At 36.0% G+C, this 22,878-nt stretch overlaps 2 protein-coding genes across 2 annotated transcripts; one reads left to right on the forward strand and one right to left on the reverse strand.

The window, feature by feature from the left end:
• Positions 1-3,133: 3,133 nt before the first annotated feature.
• Positions 3,134-22,316, reverse strand: LOC131168312 (ABC transporter I family member 11, chloroplastic). The gene is made up of 11 exons (XM_058127642.1): positions 21,940-22,316; positions 21,735-21,792; positions 20,432-20,511; positions 19,819-19,870; positions 19,592-19,725; positions 18,489-18,603; positions 18,277-18,363; positions 18,093-18,141; positions 17,518-17,602; positions 12,855-12,980; positions 3,134-3,494 (listed from the first exon to the last, which is right to left on the reverse strand). Exons 1-10 carry the CDS (start codon positions 22,014-22,016, stop codon positions 12,902-12,904), a joined length of 816 nt encoding a protein of 271 aa, XP_057983625.1. The 5' UTR covers positions 22,017-22,316; the 3' UTR covers positions 3,134-3,494; positions 12,855-12,901.
• On the forward strand, positions 4,937-12,312 carry LOC131167497 (protein LAZY 1). Its single transcript, XM_058126299.1, has 5 exons — positions 4,937-4,942; positions 5,027-5,093; positions 5,599-6,368; positions 7,046-7,328; positions 12,073-12,312. The coding sequence occupies exons 1-5, from the start codon at positions 4,937-4,939 to the stop codon at positions 12,090-12,092; spliced, it is 1,146 nt and encodes a 381-aa protein (XP_057982282.1). The 3' UTR covers positions 12,093-12,312.
• Positions 22,317-22,878: the final 562 nt, after the last annotated feature.

Genomic DNA, 22,878 nt, shown 5'->3' on the forward strand with positions numbered 1-22,878 from the left:
GAGGACAAATTTGTGTAATAAAGACTAGAAGTCATATCAATCTTTTATCACCCTTTTGTCGGCAACAATTGAGAAAGCATCGAAGAACGTTTCTATTTTTATGACTTTAGCATGCATGATGCATCCACCAAATTACCTCACAAGTAATAGTAAGTGTCCTTATTTCAGTTGAAAAAGATTCTTCCTTTTCGGGTTTAGGAAGATTCTCTTTTAACCAAACATCAAGACCTTTAATAAGGAAGTCTTGATGGAAGGGCATAGAATGAGAACCGAACCAAACTACCTTAGCCTTTGGATAATCCCAATGCAGAAGCATAACATCATCAGCACCACTACTACACCTTACACAACAACCCGAGTATGTTAAATTTAGCTTTGCATGATGTTCATTAATGAGAAAACCATGATATACAAGTCAAAGAAACATCTTAAACTTTTGAGTGAAATTGTTCTTCTAAATCCAAAGTCACTCCTTTTCAACTCAATTTAGCGAAAGGCAAGTCAACCACTTGTGGGCATTTCTTGGGTTATAAATTCCACTATTAGCAGAGGACCAGTTAACATGCTCCTTGCCATGCCCAATTGGCTAATGGTGTTGATATAATGACATCCTTGAGATCCAAATGTATCACAGCGGAGATGCTACTCAAATCTTTTATTATCTTTTTTATATCTTACTAATACATTTGTGATATGACTACTACAATTCATGAGTCACATCTATTAGAAACTAAAATAATATTCAAATTCAACAAATTTTATGTATAGTAACTCTAAAAGATATATATATAAATAGTAGTTATACCTTATTTCTCCAAGAAACTACTTGAAAGGAATGGTTGGTCAACAAAAGATTTGAAATCCATCAATCACAATATGCTATATGAGAAATAGCAGACTAAGTTACCTAATTATTTTTTTAAAACAAATCAAATTCTGGAATTTTATATGATTTTGGGAAAGAGCATGTCTTAAATAGTTACCATTTATTAATAATCACTCAAGAATCATTAAACTTCGTTAGAACCAAGGATTTGTTGAAGAAAATAAAGGAAAATAAAAAGTATACTTGTTTTTCATTGTATTTCTCCTATATTTAACACTATAAAAAATAATTTTTTCCAAGTTTGATTTAATATTAAGAAACAAAAGTTAATAGCATCTAAAAATAATTTTTTTTATTTATTGATTTGCTATATATTTTACTTTCTCGTTTTCCTTGAAAATCAAATATGGAAGAGTGAATCCCTTCATATTTTCCTTTCTCATAACATTTTCCAAGTTTCAAACACACCCCTAATATTTGCACCTACTAAAACGATCACCCCTAATATTTGCACCTACTAAAACGATGCAAAACCCACATTACCAACTAACTATACTTCTCACTTGTATGGCTCCAATTATTAATGTGACTACAATTGATGGGTTTCAAATCTTATATGAAGTGTGCCTACTAAAATGATGAAAAACTCACATTGACAGTCATACCTCTCACTTGTATGGGTTCAATTATTAATGTGATGTCGATCATGCAATTGGTATGTTCTAAATCCTATGTGAATAAATTATTCTTTTCAAGTCTCTTTTTTTCAACAATTTCAATCTCATCATGAAACTATGCACATATGTGTGTGTGTGTGTGTGTGTGTGTGTGTGTTTAGGTTATTCCACATGTTCAAACCTAGAAAATGAAGTGAAGAAGGTGATATTCTAGGGATTGTAAGTTTGTGTGAGAACACATCATTTACGCGGTATAATTTTAGTGAAAACGACATAACAGTCCTGAATATATAAGTCTTTCTCAAGATTTCAGATGGTACAGTCTGAGATATGCAAGTCTTTCTCGAGATTTGAGATAGTGCAGTTTAGGACATATAAGTCTTTCTTGAGATTCCAAATGATATAGCATGAGACATGTAAGTCTTTCTCGATATTTCAGAAGGTACAGTCCAGAGCATGTAAGTCTTTCTCGAGATTTCAGATGTTGTCCATAGAAGGTTGGCTGGCAAAAATGGCCTCATTGTGACAAGGACAAACTGGGAACCACAGCCCACCTTCTCTCTCCCTACCTCCCCCTTTAATACTTTTGTTTTTGGCATATGGGTCTCCTTTTGTGTTGGGTTGCAGATGGAGGCTCTAGAGATGGGTGGTGAAAGGTGAAAGCTTTTGTTTCTTTCCTCTCCAAAAGTGGCAATTCCCTTGTTTTCTAGCTCCCTGTTTGGTAGCTAAAAATGAGGATACCTAACTGCCTCCATGCCTAACCTCACCCTACCCTCCTATGCAATGTCGTGCTTCTTGAAGGAACCCAAAAGGGTTAACTGCATGGTTGCTATAATTGAGGTTAAGCTATGTTCATTGATTAATATTGGATTAAAATTGAAACATGCATATCCATATATCGAATCTTTGTCGGATGGAAGTCGTAATTAATCAAATCACACACACGCACACACATATTCACTTTGACACGTGTCTGGTTGTTTGATCATTCATGGTCAATGTGTTATATATGAATATATACACACAAACACAAAGATGGTACTCTGCATTCCCCTGTTTATGAGGAAATCCTTTACCGTAATAGCACACCAAACAGTTAAAACAGGAAAAATTCATGGTAATGCATTGGAGATGAAGTGAAATTACCTAATTGTAAGTAAACACTTAGGGTTGCATAGATTTTCATGAGATTGATTTAGCTCATTCTTCATGATAAAGGTAATTTTTTTTTTTTTTACAACCATAACTCCTTTTTCAAAAGGGCATTTACGGATCCACCAACTAAACCTAAATGTAGTATTAAAATGCATTAATCCGCAGATCGCCTGTATCATGGTTGACATGATGGAGGGCACGAAGGCATTATTGACTGCCAACAGCTGAATCTTTTTTATGGCTTTGGAACTGACATTTTGGCCTGGGTAGATAGCTCAGAAGGCCAACTAAATCAATGCTTCTCTCGGGCATCATTGTTTTGGTAATACCACAAACAACATCAATCAAAAACAAATTACGAAAACAGAAAACTTTCAGAAGTTTGCTAGGTAAGCTAGGGTTTCCAGCTTTCTTCTTGGCAGCCTTCCCTGCAATAATTTTTTTTTCTCTCTGTAGTTGACAACTTCAGCTCGACTCATAGAACGCTACCAGAATATATTATATACAGAGTTGGCAAAATACGCATCAACGTGTTGGTATAGAAGTATTGTACCAATTCAATATACATACAGTGACAGATGACAGTTCACTTGTTACTATTGTTGTCACAAAAATTATCTAACCATAGAGCACGATAAATGCTGAGCTTCATGGTTTGTCTCTGAGCTTATGACAGCTTTCTCCTCGGTTCACTTTAAGAGATGCTTGTGGGGTGTAGTAGTCTACTAGCAGCCACCCCAGCATGTGGGCTCCTTGAACAGTAGCACCTACCATATTTAGCAATCATCGCATGCGGAGAGGTGAGCTTCCACAGGTATCAAATGACACAGCCATGCCTGCATAAAGTGGATGGTGAACAGTGAGAAATAGACATATCATGGCTAAATGGCTCAGGTGCTACGAGTACAATGCAGAATTTTTGTTTATGGATGGTACGAGTTGTGCAATAAAAGAGTTATGATTGGAGAAGCTCCGTTCTCTCCAGGGCCCCAGGTGTGGCAAAATTGCATCAGCTAAAAATATAGCTTGCATGGTCCATGTGCAAACATAACAAACTTCTATAAGCCCACGACTTATAAACTGCTTAAAAAGCACACAAGCGAAAATGCTTCAAATTAATTCATGATTACCAGAGCAACATTTTTTCTTGAAATTACCAGAGGCATTTATTTTTACATAGTTCAATCCCCTTCCGGTAAAATTAATGCATTTCTATAATATGAGTGGAAGTATCATATTGGAGTCCTAGGATGGTGACACATGCACACGCATGCGCACACACATAAACAAAAACATCCATGCTCACACATGCACGCGAAAACAAACACACCAAAAAAAAAAAGTGCCCAAACAACAAAATAAAATAAGAATGAGTGTGGTAGAGTTGCTTACATTGGACCACGAGCCAATACTTGCAATGGCCCAGAAAATACCTGGTATACTCATCATATAGAATATTCAATAGAGTTATCAGTGGCATTGGTGAACCAGATAAGCATCTTTTAGCTAGGATAAGCTCACCCAAAGCATGCATGGGCTACTAAAAAATAGAAAATTCATCCAGTCCCTTCCATGTCCTCAGTCAGCCATCATCATAAAGTAAATTATCAAAGCCAACTACTTCCAAATATAAGTCTATTTATAATTCTCAGTCACTGTGGGCATCTCCCCAGCAAATATGTTGTAAAATAATTTCAAATATAGGATGACATTATATATCATTATTGTGGAAATAAATGGGGTGTATAAACAGGCCTGATTCTGTCCACATCTCCATGCTCAGTCATCAAGGTTCTGTTCACAATCAAATGTGTCTGTGTGGATCTAGATGCATCATTTCATCAACGTGTGACCAACATGATAGACACATTTGTAGTTACATACTAATATTTTTTCCAATCTATAGCTAATTGAGCACATGCAATCTACTCCAGGCTGCAGTTATGGACATAGCAATCCTAGCACCAACTAATTGTGGGTCTCAAAATCACTTCCCGGTTTTTCCAGCATTTGATTTTAAAAGGCAGCAGACAACCACAATCTTGTATCTTTCTTTATGTTTTCTCTGCTCAACTTTTCTTCAGACTCTTTATAGCAACTAATTTTCCAATTCATTAACAATCATAAAAAAAGAACCTCCATTATTTCCTCATTTTATACCCCCTGGATCTCTCGTTTTCACAATCCCATTTCCCACACACATCTCAGTTGATCTCTATCCCTGTCTCCCATGGTAACCAAAGTAGTCTAACATCAAGCCCTCTAAAAGAAGATCAAGATGAAGGTGAGTCCAATCACTACTAAAATTAGAATGTCATAAAGATCTCTAATCCTCTTTAACTTTTCATCTTTGCCCATCATTTTGCAGTTGCTGCGCTGGGTGCACCATAAATTATGGCAAAATAACATCGACCCATGCAAGGATTTCACAATTGGTATTGTCACCATCCTTATCCACTTTTACAGTCCTAACCATCCTGAAGACTTACATTAATTACTCCACAAAAATTATCACTACTCAATTTCTAAGACGACACTTATGCTTCAAAATCTATTGAAGTGGCTCAGCCACTCAATAAAGTAATTCTTCATATTAGTTTGCTAAAATATATTAAAGTTCCATGCATGTTGGTAAGTTATGTGAACCTCTGACCAGCTAGACTATCATAGCCAGTCTATCAACCAAAAAATTTTGCCAGATTTTTCTGGCATATATCAGAAACCAACTTGGCAAAAATTGCATATTTTGGTGTTTCAAGCCCACTTATTTTCATATTAACCAACCTTTTCAACATGTTCATGTGTCCCTGAGGGCTGCAACACCAGACCGGATACATTCCATATATCAATGCATGGGGAAAAAATGACCATTATGGTCCTCTTCATCAGAAACCTTCATAATGTCCTGAACTGCTAATTCATTTCAACATCGGGTTTCAGGGAACTCCTGTACATGCCTTGCAACGCAACAGTCACCTAATGACCAACAACACTGCACAAACCCAAGCTTTGACCTCAGACCCTTGAACCAGAACCAAAAGGAATGTCAAAAATCATCTGCTGAATTTGCAGCGAAAAAAGTGGAAGATGATTTTGAAGAAGAATCATCTACAGACATCTCTGAGCTCTTCCAAGGTTTTCTCACCATCGGAACTCTTGGTACAGAACTAATGTTGCAAGATCCTACAACACCAACATTTGCCATGTCTTTCAAGAACATAATGGAGAATGAAACAGAGATGATAGACAATGACTTGAAGCTCATCAATGAACAGCTGGAAAAGTTTATTGAGACTGAAGCTAAAACTGAACGGTGCAAGGAACCAACAGGGAGGAACAGTCATGTTAGCACAATAAGACTCAGCAGCAAACAAGTTGAAGGAGCTGGCATTAAAGAGGGTGAAAAGCCAGTAGTCTGTCCACTTGAAGGATACTTTTTTGGGTCTGCAATTGAAATACCAGAAACAAGACCAGAGGTAAAGAAAGAGAAGGCATCACTTGGAGAGCTTTTTCAAAAAAGTAAAATAGCAGACGATCACTCCACAGTGAAATGCGAGAAAGGGGATGTGCAAAGCAAGAGAACACATAAATCTGCGATGCATCTCATGAAGAAGATGCTAAAAAAGCTCCATGCTTCTACAAGGAGCTCTACCACTTATTCTGGTGATGCTGCTGCTAATTCAGTTTCAACCAAGAGAAAACTTAATAAGGTGGGTCTCATGGCACTAGATAACAGAACAGCTAGCAATTAGTCCGACTGACGTCCATATAAACCTTAGATCAAAATTATTAATCGTAAGTTCATAACTATACAGCCAATATAAATGCAGTACAAGAGCTCCTCAATAACAATGCTCCCAGGGAACTGAAATGGACAAATGAATCAGATAGTATTGACAATTTGATTCTCCTGCCTATTGACCAATATATATGATGCATAGTGGAATCTAAATGGCTGCTTCCTATATTCTCCACTCACAAAGGGTGTTATACCAAGTATCTTTCAATTATGTAGTTCAACCATAATGAGTAAAGTACAAAACCTTCTTATGATATCCAGTTCAAAACACATAAAACCACCACCAATATTAATTAGTCACTTCTTAAGGGGGCTCTATAGACAAGTCACACCATCTGACAATCCTAGCATCCATTCAGAAGACTCTTATAATTATGACCAATCAGTGCATCTTTCACTTTTAGGAGAAGTCCCTTTCACTTTTAGGAGATGTCCCTTGAAAATAATGTTTTGACTATCACTAAAACTATAACATTTTAGCCTTTAAGACAAACTATTTTATTAATAATAACAATAATAATCAAGGCCTATAAATTAATAAATTACAATTCTTTAGTTGGTGTTTTAGTTTCTATGTATTATATGCAGGTCTTACGCATATTCCACAGAAAAATTCATCCTGAAAGCACTATGGATGCAAAAGCATACAATGAGTCCAAAACATATGAGCTCACGAACAATCCCTACTACAACAGCCATGTTAATGGTGACCTGAAGTTCCTGGATGAAGACAACAGAAGGTTCTCTCATATATCTGTATCAAAGGAAGGGGTTCCTTGTCACAAGACTAACTTAAATCTCCCTGAATCTGAACTCAGCACCAGAGGTACAAGTGGGAGTAGGGAACACTGGATCAAAACAGATGCAGACTGTAAGTACAAATGCTTAACTTATGCACCACACTTGCCTTCGTAAACATCTCCTGAATTTTGACCACCCAAATTATAGAAGAACTAACAAATGAGCATTCACTTTTGGTTGTCAGTATTTGCATTGTTTAATTATTTAAGGTGCCATGGATGCAAACGCATAAACAACAAAATATATGCAGCTATGGTTTATTAGTTCTGCTGCAGCACTGGTGCTATACATGTGAGAAAGTGTGACTGAGCATATAATACCAAAACAAAACAAAGATGCTGACACAGGAAGTCTAATATGCAACCACAAGCTCAACATCATACAGTTCTTAGGAGGCTTACATTCTAACCTCCACATAGACATGAAAAATCACGAATCCTAATTATTTCTTTATTTTGATCTATCAACAATTTTTTTCTTTTCTAAAGAATAGCATTTTTATTAGATAGTAAATTCTATAATCCATAGTCCTTTTTTCTATCATCCTATTCTATGAAATCATAGTTCTGCAAACATATATTAAAATTTAAAATTAATAATATATATATTTTGAATAACCTATTCTATGAAAATTCCATAATTTTCTATTAACATTTTTCAATAATTCATTTTTTCATAGAAAAAGAAGTTATTAAGAAATAAGAAAAGAAGCTGCATCCTAACCTAAGAAAAAGAAAAAATTACAAAAGGAACTGCCCTCCAGACCCTTTGAACATTGAAAGAGATACCCAGTGGTGCATGTCCACGGCAACGGGCCCTTACTGAAATTTCAACAAAAAAATCATGAGTAAAATATTAGAAAATTGCCGTACTAAAAGTATGTTTATGGCCCCCATACTATGCAGTAAACTAAGAAAGAGCAGGTTGCTAGGTAATTTCTATAAAATAATAACTTTTCTTAATAAAATAAGAAATATTATTAGAAAGGGAAGAGAAAGTACAAACTTGTTGGCAGCAGGAAGTCCCTAAAAGACAGAAAAGTAAGAGAGGTAGAGAGAAAGAGAGATTACAAATTTAGTATGCTTATTAAGAAACCCCTTACTCAAAGCTTGTCCATCATAGTTTATCAAACTCTTCAAAAGATTCAGAAAATATTCTTCATGCAGACTTCCCCAGAGACACTTCCACTCGCAGTTAGTCAATAACCCATCTACTATAAGAATACTGCGCAGTCTCATTATTAACCAGTAGAGCCTAGAGCCCTTGCCTCCTTACCTTTTTCCACTTTCTTAGAAATGTTGGCCCATCCTAGATCAACCATAGGAGTCCAAAATGTGTGAAACCTCATAATTCTTGCCATTCATGTAAAAGAAGATCATCTCCACACTCAAAAGCTACTTCTCACTATCAGTATGCCCTCACTTCAAGACATTCTCCTCCTACAATAACCTTTATCATTTATAACTTCCTCTATTACTATAGTTGCAAAGTATGTATTAGGAGGAGAAAATTTTCTCCTCTGGCACAAGTATGAGAAAAAATAATTATATGTGAACTTTAAAGATGTATGAGGAGATCAATTGTAATGATGCACTAAAATGCATTTTCTTTTGGCTTCTTTTAATTGAAGTGTATGAAACAATTATTATTTGTGTCCGACTGACTGTAGGAAATATAAACAGTATATATGTTTTCAATACTTTTACATGTTTCTTTCCTCGTGCATATGAATATGCATCTTGCCCTCAATAAAGAAAATTTATGTGTATGCAATATGAAGCACCCCTAGGAACACAAGAAGCTAAAGCTCAAGGAGAAGCTGGAAGAAAAAAAAAAATCATATATCATTACAAAATAAATCAATTGGGGTCAAAGATATCATTGATATTCAACCAATGATCCAGAGATACATGTAGCAAAATTATTGACATCTTGATGTTATCTTTAATTTTTTTTTTCAATGTACCAATGAATATGTTCATGACAGCAGAAGTATCATAGATACCATTGACATGCTAATCCACATGTTCTATTTAGAAATCTCTGCATAAGCATTTTTACAGACCATCTGACATTTGATAAGTGATGATGCCCCAGCTCCCCCCCCCCCGCGGGGGCCTTTAGAAAATAAACCCACCCCACCCACCAACCCTTCTTTTGACAGGTCACGGATGCTTTAAAATGTTTCCATATGATATGTAGAGAAGGTTGTCTTCTTGCATGGGTTAACAGTAATAAAATGTGTTGGCCTCTAATCAAATTTGATCCTACCTCCTAGGGCTGCAGTTAGACCAAGCTGAGCCAAGTTGATCTTTTGACATGTTCAAGCTTGGCTCATTTAAAGAAGGAATTTCAAAATGAGCTTTGGTCTGTTACATTTATTATACAAGCCTATGAGTCAGGCTCAGTTCATTAAAAAGCTTAAAATGAGCATAGCTTAATCTTGTTTAAGCTTATTTCATCACTCAAATGAGCTTTAAAACCTGTCTCGGCACTAGTCATTCATGTAAATAAACAAGCTGAAATGAGTTTTATTGAGCAGAGCCTCCAAGCTTTTGGTAAATGATTCAATTTGATTGTAAACCTAGGAAAGAGGAGAGAAAAGAAAGGAAAATAAAAAGAGGAAAAAAATTACATGCCTTAAGAGCTATTAACGAATAGCTCACAAGCCTAAATGAGCTGAGCTCAAGCTCAACCTTATTTAAGCTCAGCTCATAATAAACAATCTTCAAAATGAGGTTGTCATTTATGTATGCGAATGGACCTAAATGATCTTTTACCAAACTATGTCCCCAAACTGTTGATGAATGGATAGGTTCATTTGCAACGCTAGTCATTGAAATTGATATACAATTGATAGATTCATACCAACAAATAAAAATAAATACATAACGCTCCACTCATTAATTTCTTCTTGTCTTTTCAGTATTCCTATTCATCTTTTGTCTTCACCTAGGGCTACTGTAGCTGTAGCTGAGAGAATTGAAAGGATTATACAGGAATTCTTATGGTCAGACACTATGGATGGGAAAAGAGATCATATGGTATTTGGGAGATTGTTAGCAGATCTAAAGCGTAGAGAGCTTTGGGTCTTGGCAATTTGGTGTCCAACAGCATTTCCCTGGTAGGTACATGGTTATGGAAATTCCCTGAAACCTGGTTCATAGTGGCACAAGGTTATAACAAGTATGGCCTTCATTTGAATCCCTGGGATGGCAGGGATTATGCTAATTCTAGAAGCACAGGTCCTTGGAAGTTCATCTCTTAAGTTTCCCATTTGTTTTTTTCCTCTTCTACTTCTGGTAAAGCTGGGGATGGTTCTTCTATGTGTTTTTGGGAGGAAATTTGGATTGGGAATGCTCCTTTGTTTCTTGCTTTCCCTCAACTTAACATAAATTTTTGTATATTCACGACGCTTCTGTTCCTTCTTTATGTTCTTTCGAGGGAGATTATGTTTCTTGGGATTTTCATTTCTTTAGAAAATCTCAATGATAGGGAACTGGAGAAGTTAGATCTTCTGTTGGAGGTCCTTACTCTCTTAATCTGTCATTCAAAGGCAGATGTGAGGATTTGGGCAGTGAGTGGTCCATGCTTTCTTTTCATTTAAGTTTGTCATCGTGTACAGGTTGAAAGCCTCTTCATCCTGTACTTTCTCTCTTGGACAGAATAATTTCACAAGCAAAATTTATTTCTCAAGTTAAAGCCTTCACTTGGAGTTTGATTTTTAAGAGACTGAATACTAATGTTTTATTCCGGGGAAGAAACCTTAAAAGGCTGATAGTTCAGAAATGTCTTACATGCAAGTCTTCACAGGAGAAGAACACCCACCTTCTTCTACATCATGAGGTTGCTGGGCGGCTGTAAAGTAAATTGTTTTTGGGTGAGGTGTGTGTGTGTTCATATAAGGATTTCATGAAGATTTGAGTTCAATTGGTTTGGGAGGGACAGAAAGAGGAGGTTTTGTGGAGGTATGCTTGCTGTCATTTAGGTGCTGTGCTTAGAGAGGAACCAAAGGACACTCTAGGATTCACTTCTCCACCTATGCTTTGTGATAGAGTTGTGTTCCTAGCTTCTTTCTGAGCCATATCTTTTGGGATTTTAAGGGAAATTTCTTGGGGGCTTAGCAGTGGGATTTTAGGGCTGCCTTGATGTAATTCTTCTTTTCCCTAATAGCCATTTTGTTCTTTTTTAGTTTTCTTGGAGGAAGCTTCATCCTCCCCTTTTGAGTTTTCTCCGTTCTAAATAAATCTTCTTTTTTCAATCCAAAGAAATGTGGTGACAGCTTTTCTTGTGGGACCCATATGGCATTAAGAAAAATAACCTTAACTGGTAGATTGAAAGCTCATCTTATTCCTAACTTGCTAATTGAATTTTGGCTAGATCCGATAATGCATGCCAACAATGCAGTCAAAATTTACTTTTATTTTGAGATTTTCCAACAATTTAAAAATACTTGACAGCATCAATGACGCCCATCTGATTCTGGATGGGGCCCAAATCTGATTAGCAAGCTAGCAAGGAGATGGACTTTCAATTCAACAACTGAAAAAATTTGTTATGGCTTCATGTGAGCCAACAAATTAGCTGATACTGAGGTCTTGACTGAGCATTATTATGCATTTGTGTGTGGGCACAACGTCAAGGATGCTTGAAGATTTATTGAACCTTAACATGATAATCACTCTTTAGCATATTTTCCACACCTGCAGAACCAATTATTTGAGGATCAAAACTATATATGCTGTGAGATTGATTTTTACAATAATTACATTTGCTAACATATATTCTAATGCCCTCTTTCATCAACATCGTAGACCTCGTGTTGGAGCTCTAAAGGTAGATGAAAGTTGAAAGAAGAAGTTCAGCCATCATCCTCATCAAGTAAGACGTGTGAATATGGTGTATGATAAGATCATTTGCCTTGTATGAACTTTGTTGTGAGTGATTATTTAATAGATAAACTCGAGCGAAAATAAATTCCAGTGTGATAGTAAAACTCTGGTCACTTATGTTTTCATGTAAGCTTCCTGATTAGTCAACATGCTTCAATAATCCAGAAGTGTAGTTTGAATTGTCAAAATTTATTATGGTATCACAACAACTAGAACTCCATGAAGAAATTCAATTGTCCCAAGGCAATAAAAAGAAAACTAAATCTGTCATCCCATATTTGCCTTCATTGCCTTGGCTCTACCTCTAAGCTGTACAGGACATCAGCACTGGTGTGTGTGCAATATTTTGTCCAAAGTCAATATTATCATTCACATTTGCAATGCCAAGAACTTGAACTAAAATGACCACATCACCAGCTTTAGAGATTTTGATTTTAGGCACATCACATCCCTGTGAAGGACTAATACTCATCTTTATGCCTTTTGCAGTTCAATTGTTTGAATAAGCCAGCCTCAAGTTTTTCCGCCAAAACCCATTTGAAAACAATAAGCCACATGAAAAGGGAGAACTATTGTGAGGGGTATAGATTCCTAGATTAAAAAATATATGTTTTTATTATCTTTACCCTGTCAAATATTACATCATACATTCAATCTTCCAGGAATAAAAAGTAACTAAAAAACAAAAAGAATTAGGGACAAACCTCATAGCATCACATGTTGATGAGGCACAAATGGTATGACCACAAAATTAAACTGGCAAAGGCTCTTCCTTAAGAAATCCACCCATTTCCATTTTCCAAGACTTATCAACTAGAGCTGCTAACTCCCTGAAATATACACCATGATACATAAGCAAAACTCTTACCACTATATTTACGTATGAGAGAGAGAGAGAGAGAGAGAGAGAGAGAGAGAGTTTGAAGAAAAATATCCTTATCTTTGAAAGAACGACCAAATCAACTACAAGTGACAAAATAAATTGGAAAGTTTATTTTAAATACGTTAAGGTTTGAACCCAAGTAAAGAAAGTCTATTTAGTTAACAAGTCACTAAGTTATATAAATGTTTAATTACTAATATTTACAGGGGTCGTCTACTAAAACTATTAAATTTTACTCATAGATGCCCATGTAAGCAAATTAAATGTTAGTTTAATTTTTTTTATAAATCAAAAGCATGACTCAAAAAAATACATGACATACAAAGAGTTAATATTCCTCCTATAAAAATTAAATTTTATACACAAATTAAATTATAACCTTACCATACAAAAAAATAAATAAATAATTTAATATATTAAAATTTTTACATGCTTTACAGATGCATCTTGTAAAATTAAATTATTAAAAAATCTCTACAAGATAGGAAAATGCTAAACATCTTGTCAAAACATATCTTTTTAACAATAATAACTTTTTTCATAACCTTATCACAAAATAAAATATTGTATCTACATGTGACTTTAAAACATGGTAGCAACATGACTAATAACCTACTATAGTTATACATAATCTCATATACTAACTTGATATGTTGAACTCACTTTATGTCAATAAGGATTGCATTGTCTTTTTGTGTACCATTAAACCTTTTCTTTTCAAAATTTAATTTAAACAACAATGTGATCTACTAGCAAACATATTATAAATATATAAGCAAAATAAGCATGATCATGCTGAAGTGTTATGTTTAAAATATATATAGATTAACATTAGAAACCTATGTTACAATTTTGTACAAATAAGAACTAAAGATTTTCTTCTATAGTTAGGTAAACACATGTTTAAATTTTCTAACTGTTTGAGGTTATATATGTCTTTTAGTATTATTATTATTGAGTGTGTTAGTATCTTAATTAGTGAGAGTTAGTAAGGGTATTATTGTCATTAGAATGTATTTAATTTGCATTATAAATAGAGGTAGAGACCTATCTTCAAGTAAGGTCATTCATTTTAATCAAATCTTAACATGGTATAAGAGTGTGATCCAACCTAAACCCTATTCCTCTTGGTCATCGCCGGAAAACACCATTCCCGCAACTGTTCTTTCAAGATCCACCTCCATCCCATATTATTGCATAAATCCAACCATAGACCCATAAACAGAACACCACCCCCCCCCCCCCCGCCCCCCCAGACGACCCACCCCACAATTACCCCATCACCGGAGAACACCCCACGTGCCCTCGTGCACCTACCAAATTCCAGCAGGGCCAACCCCACACAGCGGCGCGTGAGTGAAGTTCCGGGCACTTTTATCTTCTTTTTTCCTCTGCCATGCTGTGATTCCTTCTTTAGGCTATATTATCAAGCTCTGCTAAAAAATTCAACCTTTTTCGACCATGCATGCACAATATTCTGTTAATTTCTGTTCAGAGTTTGTGAAGGCTTCTTTGTGAGTTTTTTTGGAGCCGTGGCAGCATTCGTATGTCCAGTTGTGGGGCTATGGCAGTGCTATATCTGTTAGTGAGTTGTTCACCTCCTCCGTGGTTGTGTCGGTGCTTCACATAGTTTGTGATTGTCCCGATTATTGATTGTTCTTCTTGTTTTTGGTGTGGTTGCTGATTTGTGAGTGTTGTGGCAGTGCAATATCCATTGGTGAGTTGTTCACCTCATATGTTGTTATGTCAATGCTTCACATAGTTTGTGATTGTCCCAATTAGTTTTGATTGTTCTTGTTTTTAGTGCGATAGTTGATTTGTGAGTGTTGGGATGGAATCTTTGAATCCCAAATATTTGTTTCCTACATCGCTGCTACATATAACGACTCAAAAGTTTGGTATTGTTCATCAATCATCTTGTGCCCACACTTCTTAACAAAATGGGATTGTAGAACGAAAAAATAGAAATCTTCTTAAAATCACTCACACCTTACTTTATAAAATGCATATACCTAAAGCGTTTTGGAGTAATGTTGTACTTACTGCTTGTTATCTGATCAATAGAATGTCATCCTCTGTTCTTAGTGATAAAATTCCCTACTTCATTCTATTTCCTAATTCACCTTTATTTTCTCTTCCTCCTCGTATATTTGGATGTGCGTCCTTTGCTCATCAACTAACTCCTCAGGTGGATAAGTTGGATTCTCGTGCTATAAAATGTGTTATTCTGGGATACTCAAATACTCAAAAGGGATATCATTGTTATAATCCTATGCTGCATCGCTTTTTTGTTTCTACCGATGTTACCTTCTTTGAGTCTACACCTTACTACATCCAATCACTGAGTGCTTCTGAGCTCGATGAGTCTCTTCCTTTGCCTAATCTTCCAAATTCTACGTTGCTTTCCTTGTGCAACCAACCATCTGAGTCTCCATGTAGTTCGAGTCTTTCTTATCATTTTGATCATCCTAATTTGCAGGTGTATTCATGACGGCGGCTCCAAGGAAGAGAGTCCCACATAACTTCTACTACCATGCCTTTGGTTTCCTCATCTGATGATCATACTTCCAATGATGATAATCCTCCTACTGTCGTTCGCAAAGGTAAACTCATATGCACTCAACATCCCATTTCCAACTATATTTCTTGAAACTCCTCATCACCCTCCTATTATTGTTTTGTTACTACTCTATCATCTACAACCCTTCCTAAATCTATTTCGGAAGCCTTAGCCCATTCTGGGTGGAGGGATGCTATGGTTGAAGAGATGAATGCTTTACATGATAATGGTACTTGGGGCTTGGTACCTCTTCATCTTGACAAGTCTGCGGTTGGTTGTCGTTGAGTTTACATTGTGAAAGTCAACCCTAATGGTTATGTGGCTTGTCTAAAGGCCCGTCTTGTTGCTAAAGGATACACTAAGTGTATGGTACGGATTATTCTGATACTTTTTCTCCGGTTGCCAAACTTACATCAGTACTTATGTTCATCTCCTTGCTACTACTTACCATTGGCCTTTGCATCAATTAGATGTGAAAAATGCCTTCTTGCATGGTGACCTTGTGGGGGTTTATGTGGAGCAACCATTTGGGTTTGTTGCTCAGGGGGGCAGTCTTAGTTTGTCGGCACAAAAATGCTTCATATGGTTGAAAACGGTCACCTAGAGCATGATTTGGTCGTTTTAGTGTTGTAGTACTTGAGTTTGGTCTTCGATGGTGTGTTGTCAATCATTTTGTATTTTATCATCATACTTCATCGGGTAGGATCCTTCTTGTTGTTTATGTGGATGATATTGGTATTATAGGTAATGATGATAAAGGTATTCAAAGCCTCAAACTTTTTCTACAGACTAAGTTTCAGAACAAAGATTTGGAACCATTGAAATACTTCTTGGGTATAGAAGTATCTAGATCTTGTATCGGAACTATGTCATAGAGAAAGTATGTTCTTGACTTGTTGGGTGAAACTGGCTTGTTAAAATCTAAATTGGTTGATACACCCATGGATCCTAACAGCAAGTTAATACTGGATATGGGTGATTTGCTACCTAATCCTAGATAATAGCAAAGACTTGTTGGAAAGTTGAATTATCCCACAGTCACTCAACCAGATATATCTTTTGCAACAAGTGTTGTGAGTCAATTTATAAACTCTCTGAAGGCAAGTCATTAGGACACAGTAATTCGCATTTTGAGATATCTCAAGGCTAAACCTGGGAAAGTCTGAGTCACACTTATATCCATGGATGTACAGATGTAGAGTGAGTTGGATCCCCTTCCGATCGAAGATCCACCACCAGGTACTATATCTTGGTTGGTCGTAATTTGGTTTCTTGGAAGAGTAAGAACAAATTGTGGTGGCAAGGTCAAGTGTTGGATCAGAATATAGAGCTATGGCTCACACTGCTTGTGAACTTGTCTAGTTGAAGAACATGTTGGAAGAATTGGTCTTTTCGCATTCTCAACCTATGAAGTTGATGTGTGACAATCATGCTACTCTTCATATTGCCTCCAACCCGGTCTTTCATGAGTGGACGAAGCACATTGAAGTTGATTGCCACTTTGTTCGAGAGAAACTTGTGCAGAAGCTCATTACAACCACTTATGTGAAGTCGCACATGCAACTTGCGGATTTGTTTACCAAAGCGTTGGGGGGTGCTCGTGTTAAATTCATTTATAACAAGCTAGGAGCATATGACATTTGTGCTCTAGCTTGAGGAGTGTTAGTGGTTATTTATCTCTTTTAGTATTACTATTAATGAGTGTGTTAGTATGTTAATTAAAAGAGTTTGCAAGGGTATTAATGTCATTAGGATGTATTTAATTTGTATTATAAATAGAGGGAGAGACCTATCTTCAAGTTAGGTCATTCATTTTAATCAAATCTTAACAGTTATGAACACAATAATAAGAAAAAGAAAAAAATGATGATAATAACAAACAGTTATTAACTTAGAAGATGAAAGTAAAAAGGCATAAACTTACTTGAGGTCATGGCTGACAACAAGTATAGTTAATTCTTTCTTTAGATGCTTTAGCAGCTTCACAAGATCCGCACGAGCCTTCCAATCTGATATTTTGGAAGCATCGAAAATAAAGATTTTTTTCTTTTGAAAGGTTAAAAATAATAATAATAAATTTACTTCACTGATTTGGAAAAGGTGAGATAATAAATGAAGTAAGCCTAAGTTCAAGGCATTGAAAAATAATAGGAAGTACAAGGGTAATACCAACCCTTTTAAGTTACTATAGAACTTTTAATGGACACCGGATTTCCAGGCAAAACAATGAATTTAAATTTGCAATTTAGAGGCCCAGTTCAAAACTAAAACATAATCAAATCCCATGTGAAAATAAGTCATGATTGCCAACCTTTTGAACTACAGGTTTGAAAGAGCCAGAAAAGGCCTCTCATGACTCATGACTACCAGCTAAGAAAAGTAATTCTGCAACATTAGTAAGCTCTAAAGAACCAAGTTTGTCAAAAAAAACATACTGCTTCACATAGCATCCATATTTGAAAATGTAAAAAATCAAAGAGCATAGATTGCATCTCATACCAAGTCCAGCAAGAGGCTCATCTAATAGCAGTAAATTTGGAATTCGTACCTGAAGAGTAGAGTAAATAAAAATTTACTCATGTATGGCCACAACAATAAAAAGGTACAAAAACGTTGATCTTACAAGACAATATGGCTTAGCATCTTAAGGCTAGTGTGCATGTCAAGTTAGTTTTGGTCTTACTAATTGAATTGCTAGGGCAAGCCGGCGTTTGTAGCCACCACTTAGGGAGTAGGGATCTTTTTCCAAGGAGATCCCATCGAGTCCAACCTAAGGTTAAAATAAAGGCAAAGACATAATGTAGCAACCAAAACCCAGAAATTGTCAATATAAGTCAGAAACTGAACGCAGAATTACTTAAAGGAACTGTGATCAAGTGAGATGAGCATAACTACCCAATTAAAAGCTCTCTGGAGTCGTGAAGCAAGCTGCTCTTTCAACTGAAGACCACCCCTCTCCCGTGGCCACCCAAACATAACTTCATCAAGCACATTGTCTGCCACAAAATATCTAACCCCCAAAATACCATATTCTTAAATGGTTACAACTGAAACTCCTTTTAAGTCTTAACCATAATGATCATTATGGTAAGGAGAACAACAAATGCACACTGTTTTAATTTATGCATACAAAAATCTACATAAACAAACCTATGGCTACACAAACAAAAAAAAAAAGCCCTCTAAAAGCTAATGAAATAAAAAGTAGTCCGCATAAATATTTTAATAACTACCACACATAAATATTAATGAGTAACTAGATCAGATGACAAGAACAAAAAGATAGCAGAAAAGGATGGACAAGAAAACTGAAAGGAAAGAATTAAAAGAAGACATCCAGCCATTAACAAAATAATAGGAACTTAAAATTACTTATCCAAAAAAGTTTAGAAACTTGAGCATAAAAGTAAAAAAATAAAGCACTGATTAAACTGTGGGAGCCTCAAAAAAATCACATCAATATCCCTGTATATGTCTAATTAGCACAAAAATAAAAATCAGCTGGGAAAATTAAGATAGTACAAATGCCGTAGGTCTATCAAAGACTAGGCAGTAACATAATTACAAGTCTGTGAAGATTCCAAAGCAAGTAAATACATCTTAAATATTTGTACTAACAAAATTGCAAAACAACTAGAAATATCCCAAAATTGATCCCTATGGGACTGCATTATGCACTGCTCATTCTTGACGTAGTGTGCGTGTGTGTGCGTATTTTTCATTTTGGATTTTCTAAAATTCCTAAAATAACATAAAGGTTTCAAATATTGAGTTTGGCCTCCACATTTTCACATCCAGCAGGTGCAACTCCACACTTTCTCTTTGAGTGAGTGCAACGTTAAATGAAACTTTGCGTCCTTATATGGTTATACCATGTACATACTAAGAAATATTTTCAAATCTCATGGGGCAATTGCCCTTGCCCCCACTGGTTTGTACTTAGCTCCACCAGGTTTCCATGAACTGAAATTTCACTTTCCCCTCTAGATAGTTCATACCTCTCAGGAAACTGAAAGACAACACCAACACCGTCAGGAGGCAACGGTTCAGGTGACTGACTTGGATTGCCATCATTCCCATATCTTTGAACATAAATGGAACCTGATGTTGGCTTGCTTAGCCCTGCAATAAGCTGTAGGAAGGTAAAAGTAAAAGCATACAAGACCAAGTTAATACAATGAAATGTAAAATTTCTATAAGATAACTTGCACATGAAGCGGTAGACCTGCAAAAGAGTAGTTTTTCCACTTCCACTTCGCCCAAAGATCAAACCCAAACTGCAGCAATAATCAAGAAATCATCCAATGGGCACAGCCTTTCTTAAAAGTAAACAGAAACTAGCCATCATGTAGAACTTAAAGAATCTGCTGCTACTGTTATGGTGGTTGACTAGAAGATAACGCCCCCAACAAGGCAAAAAGCTAAAGACATTGATTTTCCAAACAAAAATTTCAGCCAACGGCATAATAAAACATCTGCGCAGTCAGACTCTTTTAGATAAAAATAATGTAGAAAATTGATGACAAATCCTCTTATAGTAATATTAATCTGTTCAGAATGATATCCAACCCGGTGTAAGGTACAAAGGAAGACCTCAAATCAATCCCAATGCATCTTGGATGTCCTCAAGAATATACTGTTGTATTTACTATGACATTCGTGTAAATTGGAGGAAAAGGATTCATGAAGCCAACCCCACCAAGTGGGACTTAGGCTTGGTTTGTTGTTCTTGTTGCTTTATATTTACTATAACATTTACAAAAATAAAAAATTGGACCAAAAAAGATACATGCATTTCCTTTTCTTTCTTTTCAACTTTTTTGTGTCAGTATACATACCTTTTCTCTGGAAGGGAAAAATTAACTTTATTCAAAAGGTTGAGCTGTGTCCCCGGGGGTTGATAGCTAACATCCCTGATCTAGAAAAACCAATTCTATCATTACAAGAACTTCAAGAACCGTCCTTTTATATTCCAAAATTTACACACTTGTGAAGCACGTGATAACAATTTACAGAACTAAAATTCCTAGTGGATGGGTGTGGGAAGCAGAAAACAAACAAGTACAAGCTGCTAAGACATAATGTATGATCCTAAAGTTACTCCCATACAAATATATTGATATTGCGCATACTTGCACAGGCACATACACACTCTCTCTATTTTAAACAACATTATAAAAATTAATGTTATGTGATTCATAGACAAATTTCAAATGCAAATCATAACTGCTGAACAAAAGGGGGTGTAAGCGATGCAAGATAACATGTAATAAGAAGATCCTGGCTGAGTTAGTGTCGTATACACAAATCATGACACAAAGGTGTGTGCATAATCTGCAATCATACATCACCAAGAAGCAAACTATCGGATCTGGACCCTGGAGCACCATCAGAAAAAATCCTGAATACAGGAAGCATTTACCTACGTGTGCAATTACTGCCTTTAACTTCTTAATTGTCCCTCCTGGGAATATACATGTGTGTGCACACAGGTGACTGGATTTCTTACAAAAATCAGTATGTTTAAGTTTGCAATAAAGATGGACACTATGAGAAGGATCATGCAGAATATGCCTAAATTACCACAAGATCATTGTCAGGTTCATTGAAGCAAATGGTTTAATGCAGGGTTTGAAACTTATTGGCATATCATAAATGGCTCTAGGTCATTTAATTTGTGGGAAAGATAGCATCATGCATGCAGAAGTAAAAAAAAAAAAACATTTAACTTGTGGAAGAGATGGCATTGAGCACATGAACAAATAAAAATAACTCTAGATCATTTATTTGTAGGAAGTATAGCGACAAACATGAATTAAAGCTCTAGTTTTTTTTCTTTTTATAGCCACCAAATCATTCAACTAAAAATTTGAATCAACGACCTTATTATCATAATACCAGACAAAGGGTTAATGGGTACAATGCCAATAAAGCAAGCCCTGTGACTAAATGTTTTGGAAGGCTTGTCCAAGCAGAGGTATTCAACATTTCATCCAATGAGTTTTAAAAAATACCAAATATTTATTTAAACTTGAATGTATACAATAAACAATCTTGCACTTAGTAGAAAACTGCAAAGTACTGCCCTAAAAAAAGTAAAAATGAAAATAAGAAAGCAGGATGGAATTAGATAAAACTTACTTCGAAGCAAGTATAATCACAAGACATTCTGAGAGCTTGAGCTCTTCGAAATTTCAAGCTACAAAAAGAATTCAATCAAAACATACAAGTGAGCTAACAGATTCAGATTCTTCTTAGTCCCGCCAGTATCAGATATTACTTGGTAAAACAAAATCATGGTGGGAAAAAACCAAAGATTACTCAAATTTTGTACTAAGAATCTTGCCTGAGGCGTGGTTTGGCTGGGCTATCCAGCACTCCCCAACCAACCAAGGGCGAAATGCCAAACAGTGAGCTCGCCATTCCTTGACCGGCTTGTTGGGTTTGATTTGGCGTATTGAATTTTTAGGGTTTTCAGGATTAGGGAGATTAATATCGATGAAATTGGGGATTGCTCAAATCGGAAATGATAACAGCAGCAGTTCGCGCCCAATTAAAGCAGACGGCGAGGAATACGATGATCTAACCTACTCAAAGGCGGTCACCCATCAAAGAAGATGATGTTTGTTGAATCATTACAACCTGGTTCGCCTCCGCGAAGAGGAAAAATTGGAGTTTTTCCCGGATTTTTTTTTTTTTAAATATATTAAATAATACCTCTTTTTATAAAATATTTCTAAGAATGACTCTAACATAATCTCGCTATTTCAAGTAGTGAGATTTACTTTTGACTGAAGGGCTTGTATTGACGCGTGACAAATCTCGCTACTTTGAATAGCGAGATTTTCTTCGAATACTTAATGCTCAGCCACCTGCCGTTTGACACGTGGCAAATCTCACTACTTGGAGTAGCGAGATTTGCTTCGGATTTGAAATGACCATCCACTCGGCTATCGACGCGTGGCAAATCTCGCTACTCCAAGTAGCGAGATTTGCTTCAGACTAACCTCGATCATTCTTCCTCCTTCCTTGCGCGAACAGACAATACCTTTGCGGAGGAGGAGCGCAGGTTACCGTTGAAAGACTCCAGAGCGCAGGTGACTGTTGCGGGCTTCAAACCGTTGCGGGCTATATAAACTCGAGATGAGTTAAGTTACGTTTTTAATGTTTGGTTCATAAATTTTTAAATTAATTTTATTTGATCCAAAGTCTTTGATAATCGGAGAGTCTGAGTTTAGAGTGCTGAAAGATTCGTGGATAAACACTTTTCTTAAGGTTAATATTT

Source organism: Malania oleifera, chromosome 11 (genome assembly GCF_029873635.1).
Source record: "Malania oleifera isolate guangnan ecotype guangnan chromosome 11, ASM2987363v1, whole genome shotgun sequence".
NCBI lineage: Eukaryota > Viridiplantae > Streptophyta > Magnoliopsida > Santalales > Ximeniaceae > Malania > Malania oleifera.